At 45.2% G+C, this 22,372-nt stretch overlaps 1 protein-coding gene and 1 long non-coding RNA gene across 3 annotated transcripts; both read left to right on the top strand.

Annotated features, from left to right (window-relative positions):
- The first annotated feature begins 4,421 nt into the window (after positions 1-4,421).
- MTHFSD (methenyltetrahydrofolate synthetase domain containing) lies at positions 4,422-21,995 on the top strand. Of its 2 annotated transcripts, none has more exons than XM_074839766.1 (8): positions 4,422-4,492; positions 4,740-4,843; positions 6,579-6,692; positions 7,285-7,398; positions 9,477-9,567; positions 10,437-10,549; positions 10,759-10,884; positions 18,954-21,995. In XM_074839766.1, the coding sequence occupies exons 1-8, from the start codon at positions 4,465-4,467 to the stop codon at positions 19,467-19,469; spliced, it is 1,206 nt and encodes a 401-aa protein (XP_074695867.1). In that variant the 5' UTR covers positions 4,422-4,464; the 3' UTR covers positions 19,470-21,995. The 2 variants fall into 2 exon arrangements, with proteins under 2 accessions (XP_074695867.1, XP_074695868.1); XM_074839767.1 differs by lacking the exon at positions 6,579-6,692 and adding an exon at positions 6,419-6,532 and having other exon boundaries at positions 4,456-4,492.
- Positions 11,142-17,629, top strand: LOC141929824 (uncharacterized). The gene is made up of 3 exons (XR_012625107.1): positions 11,142-11,373; positions 12,925-12,947; positions 17,528-17,629. It is a non-coding gene; the product is annotated as an uncharacterized LOC141929824 (long non-coding RNA).
- Positions 21,996-22,372: the final 377 nt, after the last annotated feature.

Below are 22,372 nucleotides of genomic sequence, written 5' to 3'. Positions count from 1 at the left end.
CCCCCTGGAATAATTTGAGAACGACTTCACGGTTTTATCTTCAGTTTTCAAAGAAATCATATTTCTCCTACAAACTAGGGCGTTATCTTAGCATACACAAACACACGGGGTTTATTAAACAATATAACTTCTTAAAAGGCAGGAATTTTTAACTGCAAAAGCTTGACGAATGCCACCCCTGCGGCGTCCTAGAGCTGTCCCTTCCTAGAAGCCTGGGACGCTCTCGAGAAATAACCTTGATTGAATCTTACCTCTCCTCGGCTAAAAACTTTACTGAGATGAATTTCTACAGAAAACCAAGAAGCAGCAATAGGTCTTTGCTTGCTGCAGCTGAGGACTTAACCGAGACTGAATCAACGGGCTCGGAAAAGCCCAAACTTCAAACTGCAGGAAGAAAAAAAATACAGAAAAATTCATCATAATGAAAAATAGCCAAACGGGGGAGCGCAAAGAGAGGAGAGTCCTTTCAAGCGAGAGGGGACGAGGCACGGGGAAAACGCTCCCTCTCCCCAGGCACGGCGGGTTTTTCTCTCCCCCTTCCCCTGCGGGGCTCCGGGAGCCGCGTTTGCCCGCGATACCGGGACGGCCGCGGCCGGGGAGGCGGCGGTTTGCCCTCCGCTGCTTTTATTTGCCTTTGGCGAGCACCCGAGAGCAACAACCTGACCCCATTCCCCTCCTCAGGGGCTCTCCCCTCTCCGGCTGCCCGGCTCCCCGGGCGGGCGGGTGCTCGGCGCGGCCGGTCCCCGGCGGCCGGTCCCCGGCGGCGGGCGCAGCGCTCACCTGCCAGCCCCGGGGGCTCTGCGCGGCGTGTGCTGCCCCCCAGGGGAAAGCGGCGGGCTTGCACCGCCGGCCCGGCACCGCACCGGCACCGGCTGCCCGCCCCGGGGCCTCGGTTGTGCGGGGGGACTGGGCGGGGAAGGAGGGGAGATGGGGAGAGGGAGCCAGAGGAGGAGAGATGAGGAGAAAGGAGGCGAGGGGAGAAGGAGAGAGGGGGGGAAATGAGACAGAGGATCAAAGAAAGAGAGGGCGAGTGAGTGAGCAGGCAACAAAGAAAGAGCAAGAAATATGTGAGACAGAAAGAGAATGGAGAATGGGAACAAGAGAGAAAGAAAGTGTGAGAGCGGCAGAAAGAAGGAGAGAGAATGGAAGAAAGCAAGAGAGAAAAAGAAGGAAGGGAAGAAAACAAGAAGGGAAGAGAAAGAGAGAGGGGAGGAAAGACAGGAAGAGGGCAAAAGAGAGAGAAAGGGGAAGAAAGAAGGAAAGAGAGAAAAAAAGAAAGAAAGAGAAAGGAGAGCAGGAAAGAGCAAAAGAGAGAAAGAAAGAAAGAGAGGAAGAAGGAAAGAAAGAACAGGAGAGAAAGAAAGAGAGAGGGGGAAGAAAGAAGGAAAGAGAGAGAAAGAAAGAGGAGAGGACAGCAGGAAAGAGCAAAAGAGAGGAAGAAGGAAAGAAGGTGAGAAAGAAAGAGAGAAAGGAAAAAGATCAAGAAAGAGAAAAGAGAGAGAGAGAAAGAAAGGCAAAAAAAAAAAAAAAAAAAAAAAAAGAAAGAAAAGGAGAAGCTATGTCTTGGCCATGTAATCAGTGGCACCAGTCCAGCTAAGACCTACCGATGCACATGGCTTTCTGCTTGTTCACCAGTTTTGCATCTGTACTGGTGACCAACCCAGGAGAGGGCACCCACCGCTGGCTACAGGGGCTGACACAGCCCCCACACATCTTTTCCAGCAGCAGGCGATGTTGCTGGGCTCAAACAGGTTAGTCCAGACCAGCCCCACCTGCCCTAATGTGCCTCCTTTGCCGGGTTATTTCATAAGCACAGAAATTCAGTCATACACGGTTTATTCACGCATGGAAATCCATTTCACAGTGGTCCAAAAGACCAGTTTCTAGGACCCACCTAATATGCTGTATGAATGAAAACCTCGTTAAAAACTGTTGCCTTTAAAACCTGTAGCCAATTTTTAATTTTAATATTGAAAACCCAGCAGAGTGATATCGCCAGTTCAGCACTCCTCTTTGGGTGCATTCTGGCTTTTTTCCGGGGCTGCCCTTGTGTGTTCAGCCTGCACTTCAGAGAAACGATTCCTGCAGCACAAGGCGTTTCTTTCCACGTTGTTCACAGGGTTTGTATTAATCTGGTGGTCCCTCTCTCTAGGTGTTTTCACAAATTGTGGGTGTTTCAAGCAAGAGCTGCATTTTGTCTTTTGTATGAAAGCCTAGGATCCTTTTCTTAACCCCTTTCACTAGAGTATTTTATTCAGTTTGGTAAAATGGATATTAGAAGTGATTCGGGCACCTTCAGTAGACTAATTCCAATTACAAGGATGTTGGTGGCCCTATCTGCCTCCCGCTGAAGAAAGAGGCTTTCCAGTGGCATCCGTATGAGCTGCACCAGGCTGCTAGAGCTGATGCTAAAGGCTGAAGTACATGTGATAGGAAAGACCCTGGAAAAGTAATTTGGAGCAAATTTCAGACCTGTAGAATCAAAGCAGAGAATGGAATCAGCAGAAAAGACATCACCTATTAGCAAACTCCTCATTTGCTTAAGGCAAAGTACCCTGATTTCTGGAAAGCGAGCTCAGGCTCTCTTTTTTGGAAGCCAAATCCATGTGAGGAACAGCTTTACTGAGCGTCTTGCATGGAGGTTGGAGGGAGAGGTAGGTGGTCTGGTAGGATCTCAGCCCCCCCTTGATTGTTAATGTATTAATTAACAGCACTGTTGCTACCTCCCTCGCTTTCCCTTCCTCAAAGGAGAGGAGGAAGAGGGCGTGTTGGAGTGGAAACAAGTCCCATGAGCTGCGGCGTGGCGATTTTGGGTGACAGCGGACAGACGGACAGCGTCAGCACTCGCAGCCCGGGAGTGCAAATCACGATGCTGAATTACATTAGAGGTTGTAAATTGCTCACCAAAGGCCCGATCCTGAACTCCCCGCAGAGATATCAAAGTCGCTGGGAGTTTTCCGTGAGTAGGAAGTGGAGGAATGAGCTTCAAACATTTAGGCCCAGCTCCACATGGGTGGTCTATTATGCCTGGACGGATTCCCACTGGCTCCAGCAGCACTCTGAGGTAGTGAAAAGGCTCTTCCTAAATGCACCCCATTGCAGAACCAGGGCTCTAAGTACTTTCTTTGAATGCTTACGAGGGACTTCGGTGGAAAGGTGAAGCCTCAGGCTCACCGCAGCTGCTCCACAGCATTTAGCGCAATACACTGATATTAAACCGAGTTTGAAAAACACACATAGCTGGGGGGGAAAGACTCCTGAACCCAGCAGAGTCCTGGCCTTTGATTCGCACTGCGAAAAAAACAGTTCAGCAATCAACAGCAGCCGCAGAGAGAAAAGGCGTTTGCATCTGCCCAGCTACATCTGTAACTATTCAGAGAAGAGCATCCGAATTTGTTCCGCTTTTTGGTTGGCAGAGCAACAGTCAGCTCTGACGGTGGATGTGTATTGGTAGCATCCAAGCCAAGCAGATTAGAAACCAAATTCAAAAGCTGTTTCTCCTCCCTCTTCCCTGACACACTTTAAAATAAACCTCCGTTTCATTGTTCCCATGACCCTTCCATCCCACTCCGCTCAGGAATGTCGGGATTCTCAACGTCCTCCCTCTTCTTGGGGTAATTGTCGAATACATTAATTCTATAAATAATAAATCATGCAAAGAAATCATTTACTATCCTATTAAATGCAAGTGAGAAATGTATTTTCTGAAAGCTGGCAGACTTGGAAGCCCACCTAAAGGCTGGATATTTCTTTATTCATGATCACCCAATTTTAAATGGAAAAATAATTGATTTGGGAGTTTATTTTATGAAAAGTAGGGTGTTTTTTTCCCCAGCTATAACACTTGATCCAAAGACCATGGTATTTCTATAACGCTGGGGGGGGGCACTCTCACATGAATGGTACTGCATCTCCCTTTCTATGTTTAACTTCAGAAAGAACGGCGATGCTGTTGCAGATTTTGGGGGGTGTGACCCCTCACACGGCTCCCCTTGAGCCCAAGCAGGAAGACACCTGGCAGCCCTCTGGAATTTTACAGCCTGGAAGCTGCCCGCCAACCCAGACACTCAGACAAGGGAGCTGAGACCGTCCCAGGCGCGCATTTTGCGTGCAGCAATGTTTTTTTCCTCAGTACACACCGCTCCCACCAGGCCTGATGCCCTGAGGAAAGGGCCCCGCACTAGGCCCAGCTCCCCTCAGGGGTTTTACACTGCAGAAGGGGGCTCCGGCGGGAGCACAGGCTTCCCCCTCCCCGGGGGCTCACCTCATCCAGACAAACGCGGGCCAAGAGCGACCCTTCCCCAGCCCGGACAGCCCAGCCATTCCCATACACCCTCCCTTTTCCCTTCGCCTTCGAGGCTTTTTGACCGCTCCGCACCGCCGTAGACGCGCGCGCGCGGGAGACGGAGGGGCGGGGCTAAGGCGGAGGCTCCGCCCCTCGCCTCCGCCGCCGGTCGCGCCGCCATGGAGGGGGGCGTGCGGCTGCGCGCGGGTGAGGGGGGGTGCGCGCGCGGAGGGGCGGGACGCGCGCGGAGGGGCGGGACGGCGGGTTACGTTACGTCACGTCACGTCACGGCGCGGCGCGGGGGGAGCGCGAGCGCGGCCGTTGAGGGGCGATCGTTGGTCTGAGGGAGCGGAGCGGGGGGGGGGGGGGGGGGGATGGAGGGCCCGGCCCGGCGGCGGTCACAGCGCTCCCCCGTGAGGCGCCCGGCCGTGCCCTCAGCTCTGCCCTCCTCCAGGTGCCTCCAAGGGGGACGTCCGGGAGAAGGTGTGGGACTACCTGGAGGCCAGCGGCCTGGCCGATTTCCCGCGGCCCGTGCACCGCCGCATCCCCAACTTCAAGGTACGGCGACCCGCCAGCGGGTCTGCGCCGCTTCCTTCTTCCCCCGCCAGGCCTCGGGCTCCCCCACCTCTCCCCGCCCTTCCCTGCCTGCTCCCTGCCTGTCGCTGCAGCCCCCAACCAGGCAGCTGTGAGCCGCACTTCCCCGCGGTCCGCGGCGTTGGTGAGTGACCACAGAGCGCGGCAGAGCTCTGAAAAACGTCACGATGCAAACAGCACGTGTATATAATCTCTAGCAAGTAAAGAAGTGCAGGTAACTGTACCCGACGAGATGTGGCAGGTGCGTGCTGCATTCTATCAGTGAACACAAAAACACCTTGTGAAGGCGATAAAAATATTTGTGGATGGGGAGACTGAGGCATTCAGAACTGGATTTCACTCCCCAGGGCCTTCAGCAGGTCCGTTCAGCTGAGGTCACCCATCTTACAGGGCCTAGCCTAGGAACATACAGTGTGTTGATAAAACGTGAGTGGTGGCCAAGTTATCACTGGGTGAAGGCCTTAAGTTGCGCCAGGGAAGGTTTAGACTGGATATTAGGAAGTATTTCTTTACAGAACGGGTAGTTAGGTGTTGGAATGGGCTGCCCAGGGAGGTGGAGTCCCCATCCCTGGAGGCGTTCAAGAGGCGGGTTGACAGAGCACTTAAGGATATGGTGTAGTTGGGAACTGTCAGTGCTAGATTGACAGTTGGACTAGATGATCTTCGAGGTCCCTTCCAACCTAGATGATTCTGTGATTCTGTAAAGCGTTGCTGGGCTGCGGTGGAGGGAACTTTTCCTCCTGCTCTGGCTTCATTGTGTCACTAGTTTGATGGGTGGGAGGAAGAAATAAAACTTCAAAGTATTCAGTTACTCAGGGCACCACTTTACCGTCTGCCTGTTCTAATCCAAGCTCAAGGTGTGCAGCCATGTATCTGCTGAAGAAATGATGATGAAAATAGCATTGTGGGGATGTGTGCTGGGTGTTTTAGCCCATGAGCAGCATTAGGAGATTGGCTCTGCTTTTGCTCAAGGCACTGGCAGAAATATTCAGCCTTAGTTTGGCGCTGAGGTAAAATAGGTGCAGAAGCACGTGGAGGAAGCCTGAGGCTTTATCATGCCCTTAGGGGGATATGAGAGCTGAAATTAAAAGGGGAGTGTGTGCTCTGCTAAGCTTGAGCACCTCACTTAAGAAGTGAATCTTCTGAGTTCAGTGTAGTCTCTCTAAAGAGAGAGCCTTGTCCAGAAAGTCTTCACCTAAAAGAATCTGTGACTATAGCTTGTGTTTAAAGGAATCTCTTTGTATTCATCACTAAAAAGTGAAGTTGATCTCTGGCTTTCAGTGAGGTGAGAATGAGGCTGAAGTCAGGCAAAGTGAGTGTACCTGGATCCCCTCTTTTTCTGAGGCCTGCAAGGTATTAATCAAGCACTCAGCATCCTTTAGTATGTGCAGGTTTCTCATAGAGAACATCACAAAATTAGCAGTATGTCCCTCATATTTGAAATCTGGGGAAATCAGCCTCTCTGTAGGATGAAAGAGTGTAAATTTCCCTTCTCTGCTGTGAACTCCTTGGTGATGCACTGATATCTTATGAAAACAGGGTGCCTCCCACGCTGCGACAAGGCTTCTGGGTTTACAGGAGTTCAAAGCTGCCAATACTGTAAAAATAAATCCCGATGCTCCCCAGAAGAACGCTCGCTTTCTAACACTGGAAGTAAGTGAACGTATTCTCTTCTCTCTTGATTCCTTTCTTCACGCAGGGGTCTCGCCAGGCTTGCTGCTCTATTAAAGAGCTGGATGTGTTCAACAGAGCACACGAGGTTAAAGTGGATCCTGACAAACCTCTAGAAGGTGTTCGGCTGGCTGTGCTGCAGGTAACGCACCTTTGTACCCCTGAGGAGGAGAGTGGGACAGCAGAGCAGCGCTCGGCAGCAGCTCGTGGTCAACACCTGCCATGTCTCTGGCAGGAGCTTTACAGGTCCTAACCCTCGACAGGTTGTTCATGTAATGTAAGGATGTCTTTGCCTTTTTGGCAAATGGTGAAGGTGCAGGTAGGGTTTGGGGAAATTAATGTGTTTCTGCAGAGCAATAGCTGTTTCACCATCATTCTATTCTTATTCCCCGAAACATGTAGCCTTGCCTCAATTTGCCTTGTGTTTATCACAAGGTGAATGTGTGACAGACTTACCTCAACCCAATGCGTGTTCACTCGCTTATACGAGTAGCTCATTTGTGGACACGCCCTTCAGATCAATAGGTATGTCTTGCCATCTATTTCTTAAATAAGATCTCATCTAGAATTTTGCTGTACTGAAGGGGCTTCATCTACAAGCGCTACACAACAATGTGAACTGCTCTGTAGCAAGTAAGATGATTGACCACGTGAAGGCTTACGGGACGGTAAAAATATTTCTTTAGTGCATAATGAGCCCACCTCCTAATGTGATAACTTCTTTTGTTACACAGGCAAGGAAGACTTTGTTGGTTCCCACACCACGTCTGAGAACTGGGCTGTTCAATAAGATTGTTCCGCCTTCAGGTGCAACTAAGGAGATCCTGCGAATATGTGCCACGTCTCAAGTAGGAATGAAAAACGGGAAGGGTCTGAATTAACTTGTGAAGAGTGTTGAGTTATGATAGTCCAACGAGAAGTTGGAAAACCAGATGCTACCTGAAATACTGTTCTACTAGTATGTTATTCCTGGGTTTGTGTACACATCCCCCATTAATATTTTTTTTTGTTGGTACTTAAATCATGAGGAAATGTAGTCTTTTTGCTATATTTTATTATCAGAATGGTATCGATATTTTGTGAATGCTTTTTGGAACATTCTCAGCGACTTTCATAGGTGACTTAGAATTAGTAGTCCTGTATTCTGCAGTTTTGAGCTAGTGAACCCTATAAGGAATACTTCAGCGTTTACAGTTTTCACCTAATCTGGTTGGTAAAATACTAGACGTTACTAAATAGGAGAGATCAGTTCTTTTAGAATCCTAAATCTAAAGAAACATTAATTCTGTCATTTGTGTCAACCGAGGTACAAAAGTGTGTTAAGTTTTCTTTTGAAGTGTGGTATGTTGCTGCCCTCTGGTGTTAAAATACCATACTGTACAGCTAAAGTCGTTTGGCAGAGAAACTTGTGTTATTTTATATGCATCTTTATTTGATAGAAAAACGTAACTGGTACAAAATGAATAGGCCAGCTATATAGGTTTTATTTTGTTCTTTAGCTCCTGCTAAAGGCAATAAAGTTCTACAGTAATCCTGTATACAACTGAGGGTTGTAAATGGATGGTAATTAGTAGCGACTTTCTTTGTTGGAAGTTCTATTAAAGTCATTAACTAATTAAGCTTTTCAGGGTTGAAGAGCACTTTTGAAAGAGACCTTTCTCTTGACCTGCTTCGCGCCTCATATCTGATCTGTGATCTTACCACCATGTGTCTGGTTTTTCTCTCAACCAGGGTACTAATGAATAAATGCTATTAGCAGTTTATATTTACAAAGCACTGTGCAAACAGTTCTTAGCACACTCCTGTGAAGTGGATAATGAGCGTTATTACTGATAGTCAGCGGAAAATTACTGATCTTTTTGGCTTTGTGCTCTACACAGAAAATGATTGCCTCTTTATTGTGAGGACCAACTTAGCACAAAGTTGTGCTGGTGTGAGGAGGATTTACATTACGCTGTACACATATATTAAGAGTGAATAAATCACAAGATATCTTTTAAAAAGTTCTAAATCTGATATTTGAAAACCTAAGTAAGCACCATTTTTAATTTCTGCAGGTCTGGGCAGAATTTTGTTGGCATGTGTTCTTTAGAGAGGAGCCTGAAGAGGGCTGGGTGGGGAAAAGCAGGGAGAGAGGGGGAGAAAAAAAGGATGACAGGGCTATGTAAGGTTTTTCTTTCCACTTGTCAGGAATGGTGTGTTCTTCTGTTCATTAGCATCTTAGATAGAAGGTTTTGGTAAAGATAGCCGTGGCACATCCTGAATGATGATCACCCAGGAAAGTGTTGAGGAATGCGGTCTCGGGGAACATGTAGGCAGCTTTGGAAGGTGCTTTTAAAGATGCAGGTGTGGAGAAACTGCCAGTGCGGTGGATGCAGTGTGAAATGGAGAGTGATCCAGCTCCTGTGCCTGGTTGTGCTTCAGTAAAGCATTTTAGGTGACTTCAGGAAAGCAGCTTAACATCTTTATGCTGTAGCTGTGTCTAAATTAACTTTGTGATTTGCACGTGAAAATTAATTTAAGAATTTGTAGTGCTCTGATATTCCTCATGGGCATGAAGTTGCATATTACAACTTTAAGTTAGTAGGGTAGGAAGTGTCATTTGCCCTCATTTTTAGAAATAAATGTTCAATAAAGAGTTTCAAAGTATGAGGTTTTGATCCTAAATAAGTAACCTTGCTTAAAAAAGTGCCCACCTCCTTTAGCTCTTCTTGAAGTGTGCCAAAATTCTTGTCACTGTAGTAGGGAATCTATTCTAGGATTCCCTTGAGGATAACTTTCCAGACATGTACAGCTTGGCTATACATGGAAGAAACACTTTGAAATGTGGGGAGTTACTTGGTTTTATCAAAATATTCTGAATTTCTGCCTCACTGGTTGGAAGACTGTGCATTCTGTAAACCTACAATTATGCTTTTTCTTGCAGGGTATAAAAGAATACAGTGTGCCTGTAGGTCTTGATGGGAAAGCACGAGTGGACTTGGTTGTTGTAGGATCAGTGGCTGTCTCTGAAAAAGGTAAGATAAAGCCTTGTAAGCTTTTCAGGAGGAGGGTCCCAAGTCACGATTCACAGTGTCAGTAGGCTACACTGCGTGTTCCTTTTGGCAGACCTGAACCTGTCTCTGGAACTGAATTACGGTCTTGAGTTCCGTCTCTTCTGTGTGACAAGTCACTGATCCCGCTCCAACCAGGAGGAATCAATGCCTGCTTTACAACAATGCCAGCAGGACTTAGTGGACACACAGCAGTGTGGTTTAGAGCATGCGGGCCGGTGTTTTGGCCTTCAGTAGAACTATTCAGACAAATTTTTTTTTTTTTTTTTAAAGAATCAAAGAGGGCTCCCTGTTCAGAGGATCTGCTCTGCTCTCACAGGGTGTGTGAAAGGACATGTGTTCCAGCTGCTGATTCAGTATCTATTTGGGGATCAGATTTTGCGTTTTCTAGTATTTTGAACACTTGCTGGTGGTGAAAAATTCTCCCCTGACTTTATCCATTGTCTAAAAATTACATGCTTTTTGTATGTGACCCAGACTCCTCTTCACCCACGTGAAGTTAACCTATGTTTGACATGGAGAGAGGGTTCTAATTTCAGTGGGTAAATAGGCTTCTGTGTTAATTGAATTGGACTAAATTTGGTTTATTCTCAATGGGAGGCTCCTGGGATCCTTTAGGAGTTCACTGAAACTAATATATTATTTAAATTTCAGTGCTGATTACAAGGAAAGTTGCATTCTGTGAGAGATGCTGATCTGAATTTTTCCCAAGTTCTGAGCTTGGTTTATCTGTTGCAGACAGCTTAGTTTGACTGCATGCTTTTAACAGTTACCAGCCTTTTCACTCTGCTGTTTCTGCATTTACTGTCACTGTTTACTTTTATGTATTTTAGGCTGGAGAATTGGAAAAGGGGAAGGTTATGCAGACATGGAATATGCAATGATGGTGTCAATGGGTGCAGTGCAGGAGGATACACCTGTAGTTACTATTGTGCATGACTGTCAGGCAAGTGAAAACATCCGCTCCCGAGTGACGAGTCAGAACTGTGTGCTGCTGAGTGGTGTGTCTGAAGAAGAGACTTGGCCTGATGTTGGAGTGGCATCTTTGTTTCCACTGTCATTGACAGATTTTCCTATGTTGTGAGATGTCAGGAATGGTGCACAATTTTAGTGAATTTGGTTTTAACTACTTATCACATCGCTCGTTCCTTGTAGGTGGTTGACATAGCAGAAGAGCTTCTTGATGATCATGATTTAACCGTGGATTATATACTCACTCCAACGAGAACTATCAAGACTAACTGCAAACGACCGAAACCTCAAGGAATAATATGGCATAAGGCAAGTTACCTCTGCTAAAAGTGGCTTACTGGTACTGACATTCTGTTGTTAAGTCCCCCATTTTTACATATAAACACATTTGTTGTATTAGAAACACTTGGAAAATGAGCAAATGTGTTTGTCAGATGAATGAAACAATGGCATCTGTGTTCAGCACTTTTTAAGTGGTAATGGTGAGGAGGAGAACTACGTTACTGAAGCTGAGGTTGCTGTATCAAATGAATTATAGGGTGAGAGTCCCTGGAAACATCGTTCGTGGATTTTTAAGGTAGACATCATGTCTTGTAGTCGTTTGCTGTATTATAATAGTCTATATAAGCTGAGGGGCTTCTTCACCTTATGTGTTTTATTCCTCAGTGCTCATTGAAATTGGCTCTGTTCATTTTCTGGAGATGGTACCACAGAGAGGAGTTCATGGCCTTAGGCCGTGGGGAATGGGTGGAATATGTGCTGCTGTGGTGGTGAAAGGAAAACGTGACCTAGTGGCTGGTATGTTGCTGTTTACCTAGTGGCTGTATGGGATTAACTTTCAAAGGATAGCTGAATTTGTCTGGAGCTTGTTTTCAGGTGGAGGAATAGCGACTTTATACTGCTTAAAATCGTGAATCATTATTGACAAATATTGTTTTATGGGTTTGGCTCACCACCTCCCCAGGATTGTCAGAAACTTTAGCAGCTTCACAAATGGTTTCAGAAAAGCATTTAGTGAATTGTTTTACTGGAAGTTCATGCTGGGAAAACTTTTTCTTTGTCATTAGATTTTCATTCCTAAAATCATCCAGTTAGGGAGCAGACGTCATCTTGCATGACTGAGTAACAGTAGGAACACTGAAATGAGGAATAGTACACCCATGTCTTGCAGAAACCGCTGAGGAATTATTAGTGAATGCTTCTAGGGAAATCAAGAGTTGTTTGTTAAGCACTTGCCAACTAGCAAAAAGAGTTAAATTTGTTAAGGTAATGTATCTACAACAAACAATTCTAGCCAGTACTATTTTTATTCCTATGCTGGGAGAGTATTTTACCCTGCCTGTGGTTGAGGATTTGAGGTTATAAATAAATAAATAAAAGCTCTGTCTGTACTAGTGCATTTTTTCCATTGAATTATTTTTGAATCATAATTTTTTTAGGATATTATTGAATGTAATTGTTTTGAAGGCCTACCCCTTGTGCTCCATCCATCTTGCCAACATACTTTTGATCACAGTCTGTCTGTCTTAGTGTCAGACTTCAGTCTCATAAGTGGCCTTGCTAAGACTTTTTTTCTTCTGTCTCATTCCCTTTAGCAGCGACATTTTTCAAAGGTCTGGGGAACACAGTCTCTTGCAGGGGCTGTTGACTTTTTTGTGAAACCTTTGCCACTCATGAAAAGTCAGTCAGTCCTAAGCGACATATCAAATTTGATCTTACCTTTGTGTTTCTTTGCTTCTCAGAGGAAAAAAAAAAATCAAGATCAGTATTATAATATATGCCTTATAAACTAATGAAGTACCTGCCACAGCTCTGCATTAGTGGTGGTGTCTGAAAAATACAACACTTGCTGAATTTTCTACAGCTTTCACTGAGAATGGAGCACATTACACGATTGAGCCTTTATTTGAATGTTTAAATGTTGATTTAACACCTAAAACTGCTTTTGGCTGTTCTTCAGATCATGTGTTGATTAGATAAGAATATTGGAGGGTACTAGCCAGAGCAGGGGTAATCATTACATTTCTGCTTTGGGAGGAGAACAAAGTGTTGTGTCTATATAAAGAAGAAAGAAACGAGCATTATTCTTTCACAGGGAGCTGAACGACTTGTATAAGTTTTGTTTGTGGTTGTGGTGGTAACTGTATGATCAACTCCTGCACAGAGGGTCTTGGAGGTGGGAGGTCCAGTTAATCGACAGGGTGTTAAAAATGCAGGATTTGATACGGGTTATTTAAGTTGTTTGTCCTTTGACTTTTCCTGGCTGCTTCTACATCCTTTTCTCACTCTTTTCTCTACATCCTTTTCTCCTTGAAATCCTGGATTTACTGGTGCATTCCTGTTCCTCAGAGCAAAACTAAATGAACCAAGAGGTAGTGAGTAAATAAATAACCCACTTCTAACTATGGTGTTTTGTCAACACAAAGTAGCTTAACTCTGTTGTTTAGATGTGTGATGTGTAAAATACATTGCAAAAACGTTCATCCTTCAGGAACATGGCTGGATCAAGCCAAGACAATGATTTAAGAGCTTAAATTAAAGGTGTTTGCAAACACAGGATTACAGCTAAGCATTGTTGTAAAGGATGTGCTTTCCTGAAGCTGTTAGGATAAATAGCCATTAATACATACGCTGTTTTCAGCTCAAAAGGGGTAAGAAGGTACTTATGCAGCAAACAAAATCCATGTCTCCGGGCTTGATTTCTGTGCTCAAAGAGGTACTGCATTTTCTTGGCATGGTTTTCTTATGTGCTATGTAGGAAGGGAGTAGATATGGGGATGGGGTAAATACTTGTTCCTCTGTGAGTAAATGAGTCCCTTCTTGGGGTAATTGGCATGACTTGCCCTCAGTTGCCTTCTTTCAGTCTTCAGTGCAGAATTTCCAGCTGAGCTATTTCTTGCTGTCGAGGTTTTCCAAACAGGAATATGTGAATTACTTGCTGTGATTTTAGTCACAGAAATGCTGATTTAAAGAATTCCAAGGAAGTCTAAGAGCTACAATATTATCAATACCAAAGAAGCATTATCAGTATCAGTGCTGGGCACTCTAGAAACACTTCTAAATACAAAGTCAGTACGGGAGTGTGCATAGGGGTAAGTTTTCTGCATCTGAGTTCAGGGGTTTGAGAAATCAGTGTGTGCTCTTGGAGGACAGCAAGAGCTGCTAAGAGCTGAGCACTCTGGAAAACTTTATTTGGATGCCAGTGGAGAATTATTTGGCTTCATCTGTCTTGAAAATCTAACCCATTGTTTCTGGGAACTCTAAATTCATGAAACGACTTACTTTCTCATTTAGTATTTTGTATGGGTAGCAGTGATCTTTATCTGTGACACTGTCTATTATATTTGTCACAATTATGAAGTTATTTGCGCTGTACTTATTTTAAATTGAAACTGTACAGACCAATTAAAATATTTGGGGTCATGAAGAGGGAAATGAGAGTAGTTGGTGGAAAAATCACTATATTCTAGCAAGCATTTCCTTCTGGTTTTTAAATCATTCTTTTGCTGAGAATTTTATAGAAGTAGGAAAAGATTTTTCCCGAAATGAAATGAGCTGGGGAGAATCCCTGGGTCTGATGTTGAAAGAGTTTAGTATGCAGTGGCAGAGATGGAAACTATCTGACAACAAACAGCTTTTGATTCGGGTCTGTGATAGACTATTTGGAAAGTTTTAAAGCTCAGAAAATTCACACATTCAAGCTGGCAAAACCTTTAGCAGGGACACAGTGTTGCTATCAGAAGAAAATTGCCATTATTTTAGCCAAGGTTTGGTCATGTTTTGTTTTTTGGAGGGATAGCATGAGCAGGGCATGCTTCCACGCATGGTTAAACGTCTCAACACCTTTGCAAATCTGACCCTTGCTGTGGAGTCCATGGAATCAGTTTTTGCTTGTGAATTCCAAATGTGGGTTGCATAAGTTTCTCCTGAGGGACACTAGCAGACTTCATGGGCTGCCAGCTCCCAGAAATATGCCCTCGGATTGCGTGCACATATTTGGACATTTTGTACAAATGAATGATAAAGCGTTGGACTGTGCTGGCCCGTCCTAGCTGTCTTGGCTTTGTCTGTGCTTTAAACCCCTGTGAGCTCAGTGCTCCTTGAAACAAGCAATTGATGAAGGAGACAACATGAAAAGTGGGCTCTGCCCTGGAGGCCTTTAGGAACAGTCTGGGGTCAGAGACCCCTCAGGATTGGCAACGGTGACTCTTTCAAACACCTTCTGCCTACCAGCCTCAATACTTGGAAGGGCTATTGGACTCACTGTAGTAAAGACTGTTTGGTCTTGTTCGCAGCCTTCCAGGGCAGGGCAGCAGCATCTGTCTCCATCTTGAGCCACATTAGTCGGTGTGTGCAGAAGGGTAGCTACATGGAGTAGAATTAAATAGCAGCCCTAGCATGCTCTCCAACCTATAGCTGTCCTTCCCTCATCTGCCGTACATCAGAACCGCGCCGCCTCTGCTGCCAGGGAAATCAAAGTGGTGTTTGGCTTGGCCTGCACTGTATCAGGGGTCAGCATTACTCATTCTGTCAGAGGACAAACACATCTTTCATTTTCCCCAACTAAATATTGAAAGTGGCTACGTTCACTGTTCTGGAATAACAGCGGTTGAAGAGAGCCCTGATGTTCCAGCAGAGATGTTGCAGAAGTCCATCTGCCACTGCGTTGTTTTGGGACCAAACCAGGTGTCATGAGAGTGGATGCTCGGGGTTAAGTGCTGGGAGATTTGTATTGGCACTCAGCATCCAAGACTCTGTTTTCTTCAGGTTTCAGTCAGAAAGGGGCCACATTTCCCTTCTCAGCTCCTTTCCCATAGCCTGGTAATTGTGTGCCAGAAGAATTCATCTACCCTGCTGTCCTCTTTCCCCAAGGCTCTCCCAGCTATGGCAGGGAGTAGGCAGGATTGTTAAATGATTAATTGCCTTTGGTGGAGTTATTTTTAACCTGAATCACTTCAGTTACTGAGTTTATAGCGCAGACCCACAAGCGCTTCTGTTGGCCAACCCCAGAGGGCTGAAGTATGGAACTGGCCTGGGAATTGGTGGTCAAGGGATAATAGGAAACTTCTTCAGCTGGCTTCACTGCCAAAGCCAATCATTTAGCGAAATCCCAACACTCAATACAAAGTTTACAAACATCAATAAATGGTTTGGCCTTGACTTTATAAAGATGAGGGGAGCAAGGGAAGAAGCTTCCACTGCTGGGTTTGCCCAGGTCTGCATAACTGGATCAACCAGACTGGGGGTAGAACCCAAGGCTTAGCCTAAAGCAGTAGGCAAAGCTAGGGAGGAGGGACCAGCCGGCACAGGACCAAGAAACGTGCAGCTTGTTTGAAAGAGAGGAGGAATATCTTTGGCCTCTCTCCACATGGAAATAAATCACTGCAATCCTCCGCAGCTCACAAGACAAAAGAAACTTTTTGCATGATCGTAATTAGCAACACATTGTACTACCACAGAGTTCTTTTGTTTGCTGTTTTGCAACAGGGCAGAGCAAGCTTTTTCCTCTCCTCTGCCACCCGCTGCCCCCTTTGCCCTTTTGGCTCTCACCCCCCGCACCCCAAAAAAGGTAGTGAATTGGTTTGTTGAATTGAAAGTGAAATCCCAAACTCAGTTTCCGCCATTCTTTGACATAAAAGTGGGGAAAAATAAGGAAGATCTTGGAAGGTTTGGCCCAGCTGAAAGATTCTCCTAGACCCCAGGGAAAACAGCCCTTAAGGTAAATCCTCTGCCTCTCTTTTGTGGCAGAAAGTTGTCAGTTGACGGTGTCAGAACTTGTCTAATGTAGGTTTTTTACGGAATGTTGTCTATTACCAGAAAATCCCAAGTGCCAAGCCAACTGCCTTTGTTGCTTTGGTAGTGTAAAGGCTATTTACAGTTATATCTGCACAGGGCTGAATTTAAGGTAATGACAGGTTCACTTCAGGGTGGTGTTTGATCAGAGGTTCAGCTTTTACAGAAAGCAGCAGTTCATAGCCCTTATAAAGCCATATATGCTGTTGTAACTGCATCTTCCTGAGTTTGCAGGGAGCCTGAAACAGGAGCTCCAAGAGCTCCAGCCAGGTGCCAAAAACTCCTGGTCACTCTAGTGAGAGGAGAGGCCATGTTGAAGCCTGGCCAGTTGAAGTCTCTTAGAGAGTATGCTGGTCCCTGGATTATCTAAATCCTCTCCTTGGTTTGGCCTTGAAAGACTGGGAGTTCCAGAGATTATGCTCTCAGTGCCCATCTCTTTCATTCCTTTAATCTACAAAGTGGTGAGGCTTTGCCCTTGGTAGCACTGATCTTTCTAACTAAACACCCAGTCCATGCCCTGTGAACTGAGTTTAATTTCAGGGTGAAAGGAACTGTACGTACACTTGGTAAGAGGTTGAAGTTGTGCTTTGGGCTCAGGAGTGATTAGTTGCATGAGAATAGAAAAATGTTTTTCCTGTTTGGTTTAATTAGCATAGAGCTTACATTTCACATAGAAATTTGACAGAGGACAACAAATGTTCCTAATTGTTGGCCAGTAAAAACAAAGTAAGATGGCTTCAGCCATTGGTTTGATGTTGTATCGCCCAGGGAAGGGGAGTTTGCTGTCAAACACAGCAGTCTGAATTCTTGGCTGAGAAAAACAAATCAGTCCAAGAATCCACAGAGCAATAACTCTTCAAAATCTGAAAATGGCATGTACCTTTCAGAGTGCGGAGGCTCCCAGAGCCCCAGAGGAAGTCCTTGCTTCTCTGTACTGGCTGCCAGATCAGGCCAGTGTTATTCAGAAATTGTTCTGAGTCATAAAGTTTGCTTGTTTAAAGGGCCTGATCCCAAACACCTTGACTTTGGGTCTGCAGTGTAGCAGAATGGAGGTGGCCTCCACCCATACTGGTGTAGTCTTATTCTGCTGTTTAATATTGTATTAACAAGACAGAGCTAGGATAGGCTTTATGTAAGTTATATTTTTGTTTGGTTTCAGCCTGAAATAAAACTTGTTTGCTCCTCAGAAGAGGAGCCTTGAGAATATTGAAGAGACTTCTGTTGACTGGCTTTCCCATTACCTAAACCTGACATTGCCCCCACCCTGTCTTCGATTTTACTCGAGTCACTTCAGAGCTGGGCTACTCTCCCTAGAGATCTGTACATTTTCAACTTGATGTGGTGCAGCCAGATCCAAACTCACTCTGACTGTAATTGCAGGACCAGGAATCCAGGGGCCCTGAGGTGAGCGAGATCTGAGCTGGGAGATGTGCAGGCACGTTCTAGCCAGGGTATGCTGGTGCTAGTCCAGCGCAGCCTGCTCAGAAGTAGTGGCTCATAAGCTTGGGTGCAGAACCCTGCTAGAGTGGCTCGCTCACACTGTGTGGGCTACTAGCTTGGGTCTCTGCTAGCTCAGGCATCGCTTCCCTAGGCTCTGTTTTGCTCCCTAAATTTAAGAATTGGATCTTGTGTTGATGGATGTTCTGCTTGTCCAGCAGCCAAGTATGAATTATTCCTCCTTCCAACTGCAGTCTGCAAGCCAAGAACTAGACCACATGAGCTGGGGAACCACTGCGTTTCCTGCCAGCCACTGAGTGCAGCCTGGGGCATCTCATGCCTGAGATGGATAGGGTTCAGCTGTTGAGAGGAAGAGCCCTTCCAGAAAAGCTGCTTGTGAACCGGGGGTGGATGGAAGGGAAAGAGGGTTCACAGTTTTGAAGTAGAGTGTCCGGGTGCTCTTCCGTTCTGTGTACCAACCCAGCAGACTGATGTGGGATCTGATGAGTAGCTGCGGGTGGTGTGTGAGGTCGGATGACAAGAGGGAGGCTGCGGTGATGTGCCACAACCAGAGAACGTGCCTCCAGCTGGGCCCACACCCAGAGGAGCCCCGCTACAAGGCACGCTCCCCAGCTGCAAGCTTAACACCATCGTCCCTCCCCATTGTGCGACCCAGCCTACGGGATATCCTGTTCTGGGGCAAAAGAGCGCAAGGAGGTCTGCAGAATGGAAGTGCCTGATGGTCTGATGAACTGTAGGCATGTAAGATCCTGCCAGATCAGGAGCACAGGCCCTCGGTCAAAGCAAATATTAAGGGATAACAATGCGAATGCAAATCTGAAAGCACTCTGATAAATAAATGTCAAAATCGAATAGTTCTGAGTTTGGTTTTGATTTTCCTGCTGGATCTACATTGTGCTGCTTGCTTAAAGAGTAACTAATGTTTATTTTTATCCTGCAGTGTGTATTTAGGGAGCAACTTCAGAATCAGGCCAGCAATTAGTAACATTTTGAATGCTCTGGCACTCTGAATGGTAGCAATATAATAAGGTTCCTCTCTTTTTATGGCACAGATGGATCCTGATGGTTGTCGTCTTTTTTTGGAAAGTGAGAAATCTCTTAATTGTATCTGTCTTCCTCCTTTTTAGGTCAGCTATGAGATGTTGGGAAAAATCCCCATCCTAAAGAGTCTTCGATACAGAGAGAGGCAGACTGGCAAGGATGTTACCCTCCAAGATGAACATTCAGACTTGGCAAATGCCAACACACCAGCAGCGTTAAATGAGAAGGCGATGGCTGAAAATACAAGACCGCAGGCTGCTACGGGCTCAGCTCAAATAGGACAACATTATGTTGAAAGTGATTCTTTAAGTCCCAGATTAGAGGGATCTGGCATGATTACTACTGTGTATGTGGGGAACATATCTCCCAGCGTAAGAGTGAGCGAGCTGAAATGTGCTTTAAGGGAATTCCATGCAACTCCTTTACGACTGAATTGGCAAGGAGCACAGCACAGGGCTTTTCTCGATTACAAGGATAAAGCAACCGCAGAGAGTGCTGTATCCTCTTTGAAAGGCTTGAGCCTCGGGGGTAATACTTTGCGAGTTGAGCTGGCCAAGAATCAGAGAAACAAAGGGCAAGTAGAAATCAATAGTCAGAAGTGAATATGAATAGAGGGGGGGGAAAAATAGTCATGTTTTCATCGTTTTGTGAGAAAGTGACCTAAGTTTTCAAGGATATTAGTATATCTTCTGATTCCTGCAGGCTAAACAACACAGTGCAAAGCCAACTTTTCAAAGAAATGAGGCATACACGTCACAGCTGACTTGCCTGCCTCCTTCCTGCACATGTACATGCAAAGTGTGTTTGTCAAGACAGATGTCAAGAGAGGCCCTTTCTCTAAACGGTTATCCACAAGTCCCCACACTCTGTCTATTTGTTTTTCATTGGCCGTGGGTTGATTTGCTGTTTGGTGTTTGTTAGGCCTGGATCACAAACCTGCCCCTTGGTAGCTGTGTGCAGCCACATGTAGCAAGGTGGTTATGTTCTGTCATCTAGAGGTTGTACCTGCAAATTTGTACTCGTGATCTTAAAAGCCAGCTGGAGAAAATCTGTCTTAAGGGTTACAATTCTGTTTACTGAAAAATGGGGTTTGCCCAGTGAGAGTTTTCAGCATATTTTTCATAAAAATGGCTGGGGGGGAGAGGTTGCCCTTTTTGTGCTCTTGAAGAACGGCTGTGGAAACACTGGCTCAGCTGCTGAGTTCTAGTAATAGCTATTAACATCAGGTGGAAGAGATGGTAGCCCCTTTCTCAGCTTTGTTTTGGTAACTCAGCCCTTTGTAAACCTTACCTTTCTTTTTTCAGTCTGGCAGAGGAAAGTGAAGACCAGTTTTCTCCTCTGCTTTTCCCCAAAACACTTCAGGTGCCTTTTTCACAGATGGAGATAATGATAAAATAGATGTTTTTCCTGATTGTCTTGTCTCTTATAATTCGGTGTGATTCCATTGCCTCTGTGAAATTACATTACTATTAATCACTGTAGTGGAAATGAAAAGCAGACAGACCATGCTCAAAGCTTGTGGGTGACTGGTCTGGCATGGAGTTGTTTGAAAAGTTGCTGGAGATAGTAGCAAAGCCTGTTCCTGCTGTGCCTTTGTCACCACCAGTGTGGTCTTCCTGCACCCACAATGTCAGACAGGGATGAGGGTTAGACAGCAGCACTGGCAGTTTTTCATTGTGAAAGTGCTATCAGGCACTAGCTTGAACAGCTAGATTTGCACACACGTGAACATTCACTTACAGTGTAAAGGAGAATGATGATGTACTTGGTATGGCTTTTCTTACTTTCTTTTTCCTTCAGTTTCCTATTCCTGAAAAACAAGTTGAATTTTGGCTGAACCATCCTTTCTAAACAGAAGCACTTTTGCCATTGATGCTGGGCACATAGTCAAAGTAAGCATCTAAATGGATATTTTTTTTTAAGTATGAGTTGGAAACTTTTTTTAGCCAGAGGGTACTGTTAAGTATATTTTAAGCACGTTATTATGCCTCAAGGGTCAGACATTTCATATAGTATAAAATAAAAAGTTCTCATCGTTATCATGTACTCAGTACAGAGGGGCTCAAGGAAAGCATTGCTTCAGCTTCTTGTAAGGTGAACAAAGGAAAGGTTTCTGAAAAAAAATAGTGCTGTGCTCTAAAATGCTCTCTTTTTCTCCAGTTCAAAATTATTTTCAGTATCACTTAGCCTGAATTAAAACATAAGCACTGCAGAGTCCTCTGCATCTTGTTTCGGTAGTTGTGCACTTCAAGGGTAAGAGTCAGGGGTTATGTTACTACTTAAACATCATGAGCTTAGAAAGAGGAGGAAAGAAAAGCAAAAAAACAATTGTGCATCACTGCCTTCCCCTTCCAAATGATGGCAAATTAAGTAACATGATCATTTGGTGTTCTTTTTGACTCGTGCAATACTGCTTGCTTTGGTGAAGATGCCCAGGTGACCTTAAAAAGCAGTTAAAAAGCAGTTTTTCTGCCAATGAAAACCTCCAGCATCTCAAACTTCCCCTGTTGTACTACAGATGGAACCAGCCTTTTCTGGTCAAATTTGTGAGAATTTCATCCTCTTCCCTTGTTTTGTTTCTTAACCTCTGAAGTTTGAGTGCAGATGCGTTTCCATGTTATGTGATAGGTAAATGTGTTAGCTTTGCTTGCTTTGCTCTCAACACCGCATGCAGTCAGCGGCTGGTTTTGTTTGGACAAACCTGCCTGGATGAATTTCTGTTTGCGGTTGTGGTTCTGTGTGTAACCCAAGGGTGAGCCATGCGAGGGTGGATCCGCGGGGGCAGATCTCTGCAGTTCTCTTCCAGCCTGTCACTTTTTCCTCTCATGTATTGTGAGGCCACATTTCACAGTACTACCTAGTATCTTGTTATTTTCCCAACAGACTATTAACCATGCAAACCCTGCTAAGGAGAAAATATTAACTGGACAGAGGTATGTAACTGTAGTTAGGCTCAGAAGAAAAATAATTAATATAAGCTTAAACTAACACACCATTCATTATCATTTTGAATGGACTGGAATAATGATGTGATGATAGTTTCATTTCCAACTTAAGTAGTAATTTTTAATCCAGGTTGTTAATAAACGGTGAGGTCTTTTGGGCCTTGCTCTCATAAAGTCATTAAAGAGTGTTTTTAATTCCAAGGAGCAGCTGCTCCAGGTCAGAGATTGGCAGCCTGTAGCAAACCCTCCTGCACCAGCAGCTTCAGTGAATCGGTGGCAACTGAAGCACAGGTACAAGTTGCTGTCACCTCTGCTTCAAGAGCAACAACCTGCAGGGAAGGAATTAGTACAGGCAGCTGCTGAAAGGAGAGCCTGAAGCTGCAGAAGGCTCACCAGGGTTCAGAGCAGAGGTTTAGTAGAAGGTGGCTACATGGAGATGTAACTAGTCCTCCGAAATCCCCTTTGGGTGGCTATAGGATTCCCACGAGGAAAACAAGAACTTGAGTATTTACATTCTGAAAAAAAAAAGCAGCGTAGCTTGCAGCAGAGCTGTTCTATAA

This window comes from Strix aluco, chromosome 14 (genome assembly GCF_031877795.1).
Source record: "Strix aluco isolate bStrAlu1 chromosome 14, bStrAlu1.hap1, whole genome shotgun sequence".
In the NCBI taxonomy this organism is placed as follows: domain Eukaryota; kingdom Metazoa; phylum Chordata; class Aves; order Strigiformes; family Strigidae; genus Strix; species Strix aluco.
The sequence above is the reverse complement of the archived record's forward strand: the minus strand, read 5'-3'. Positions and strand labels throughout refer to the sequence as shown.

Excerpts from the sequence above, each read along its gene's own strand:
- MTHFSD (XM_074839766.1), top strand. The coding sequence starts at position 4,465 with ATGGAGGGGGGCGTGCGGCTGCGCGCGG. Across the intron at positions 6,693-7,284 it reads TTCGGCTGGCTGTGCTGCAG|GCAAGGAAGACTTTGTTGGT; the intron begins GTAACGCACCTT and ends TTTGTTACACAG. Across the intron at positions 7,399-9,476 it reads GAATATGTGCCACGTCTCAA|GGTATAAAAGAATACAGTGT; the intron begins GTAGGAATGAAA and ends TTTTTCTTGCAG.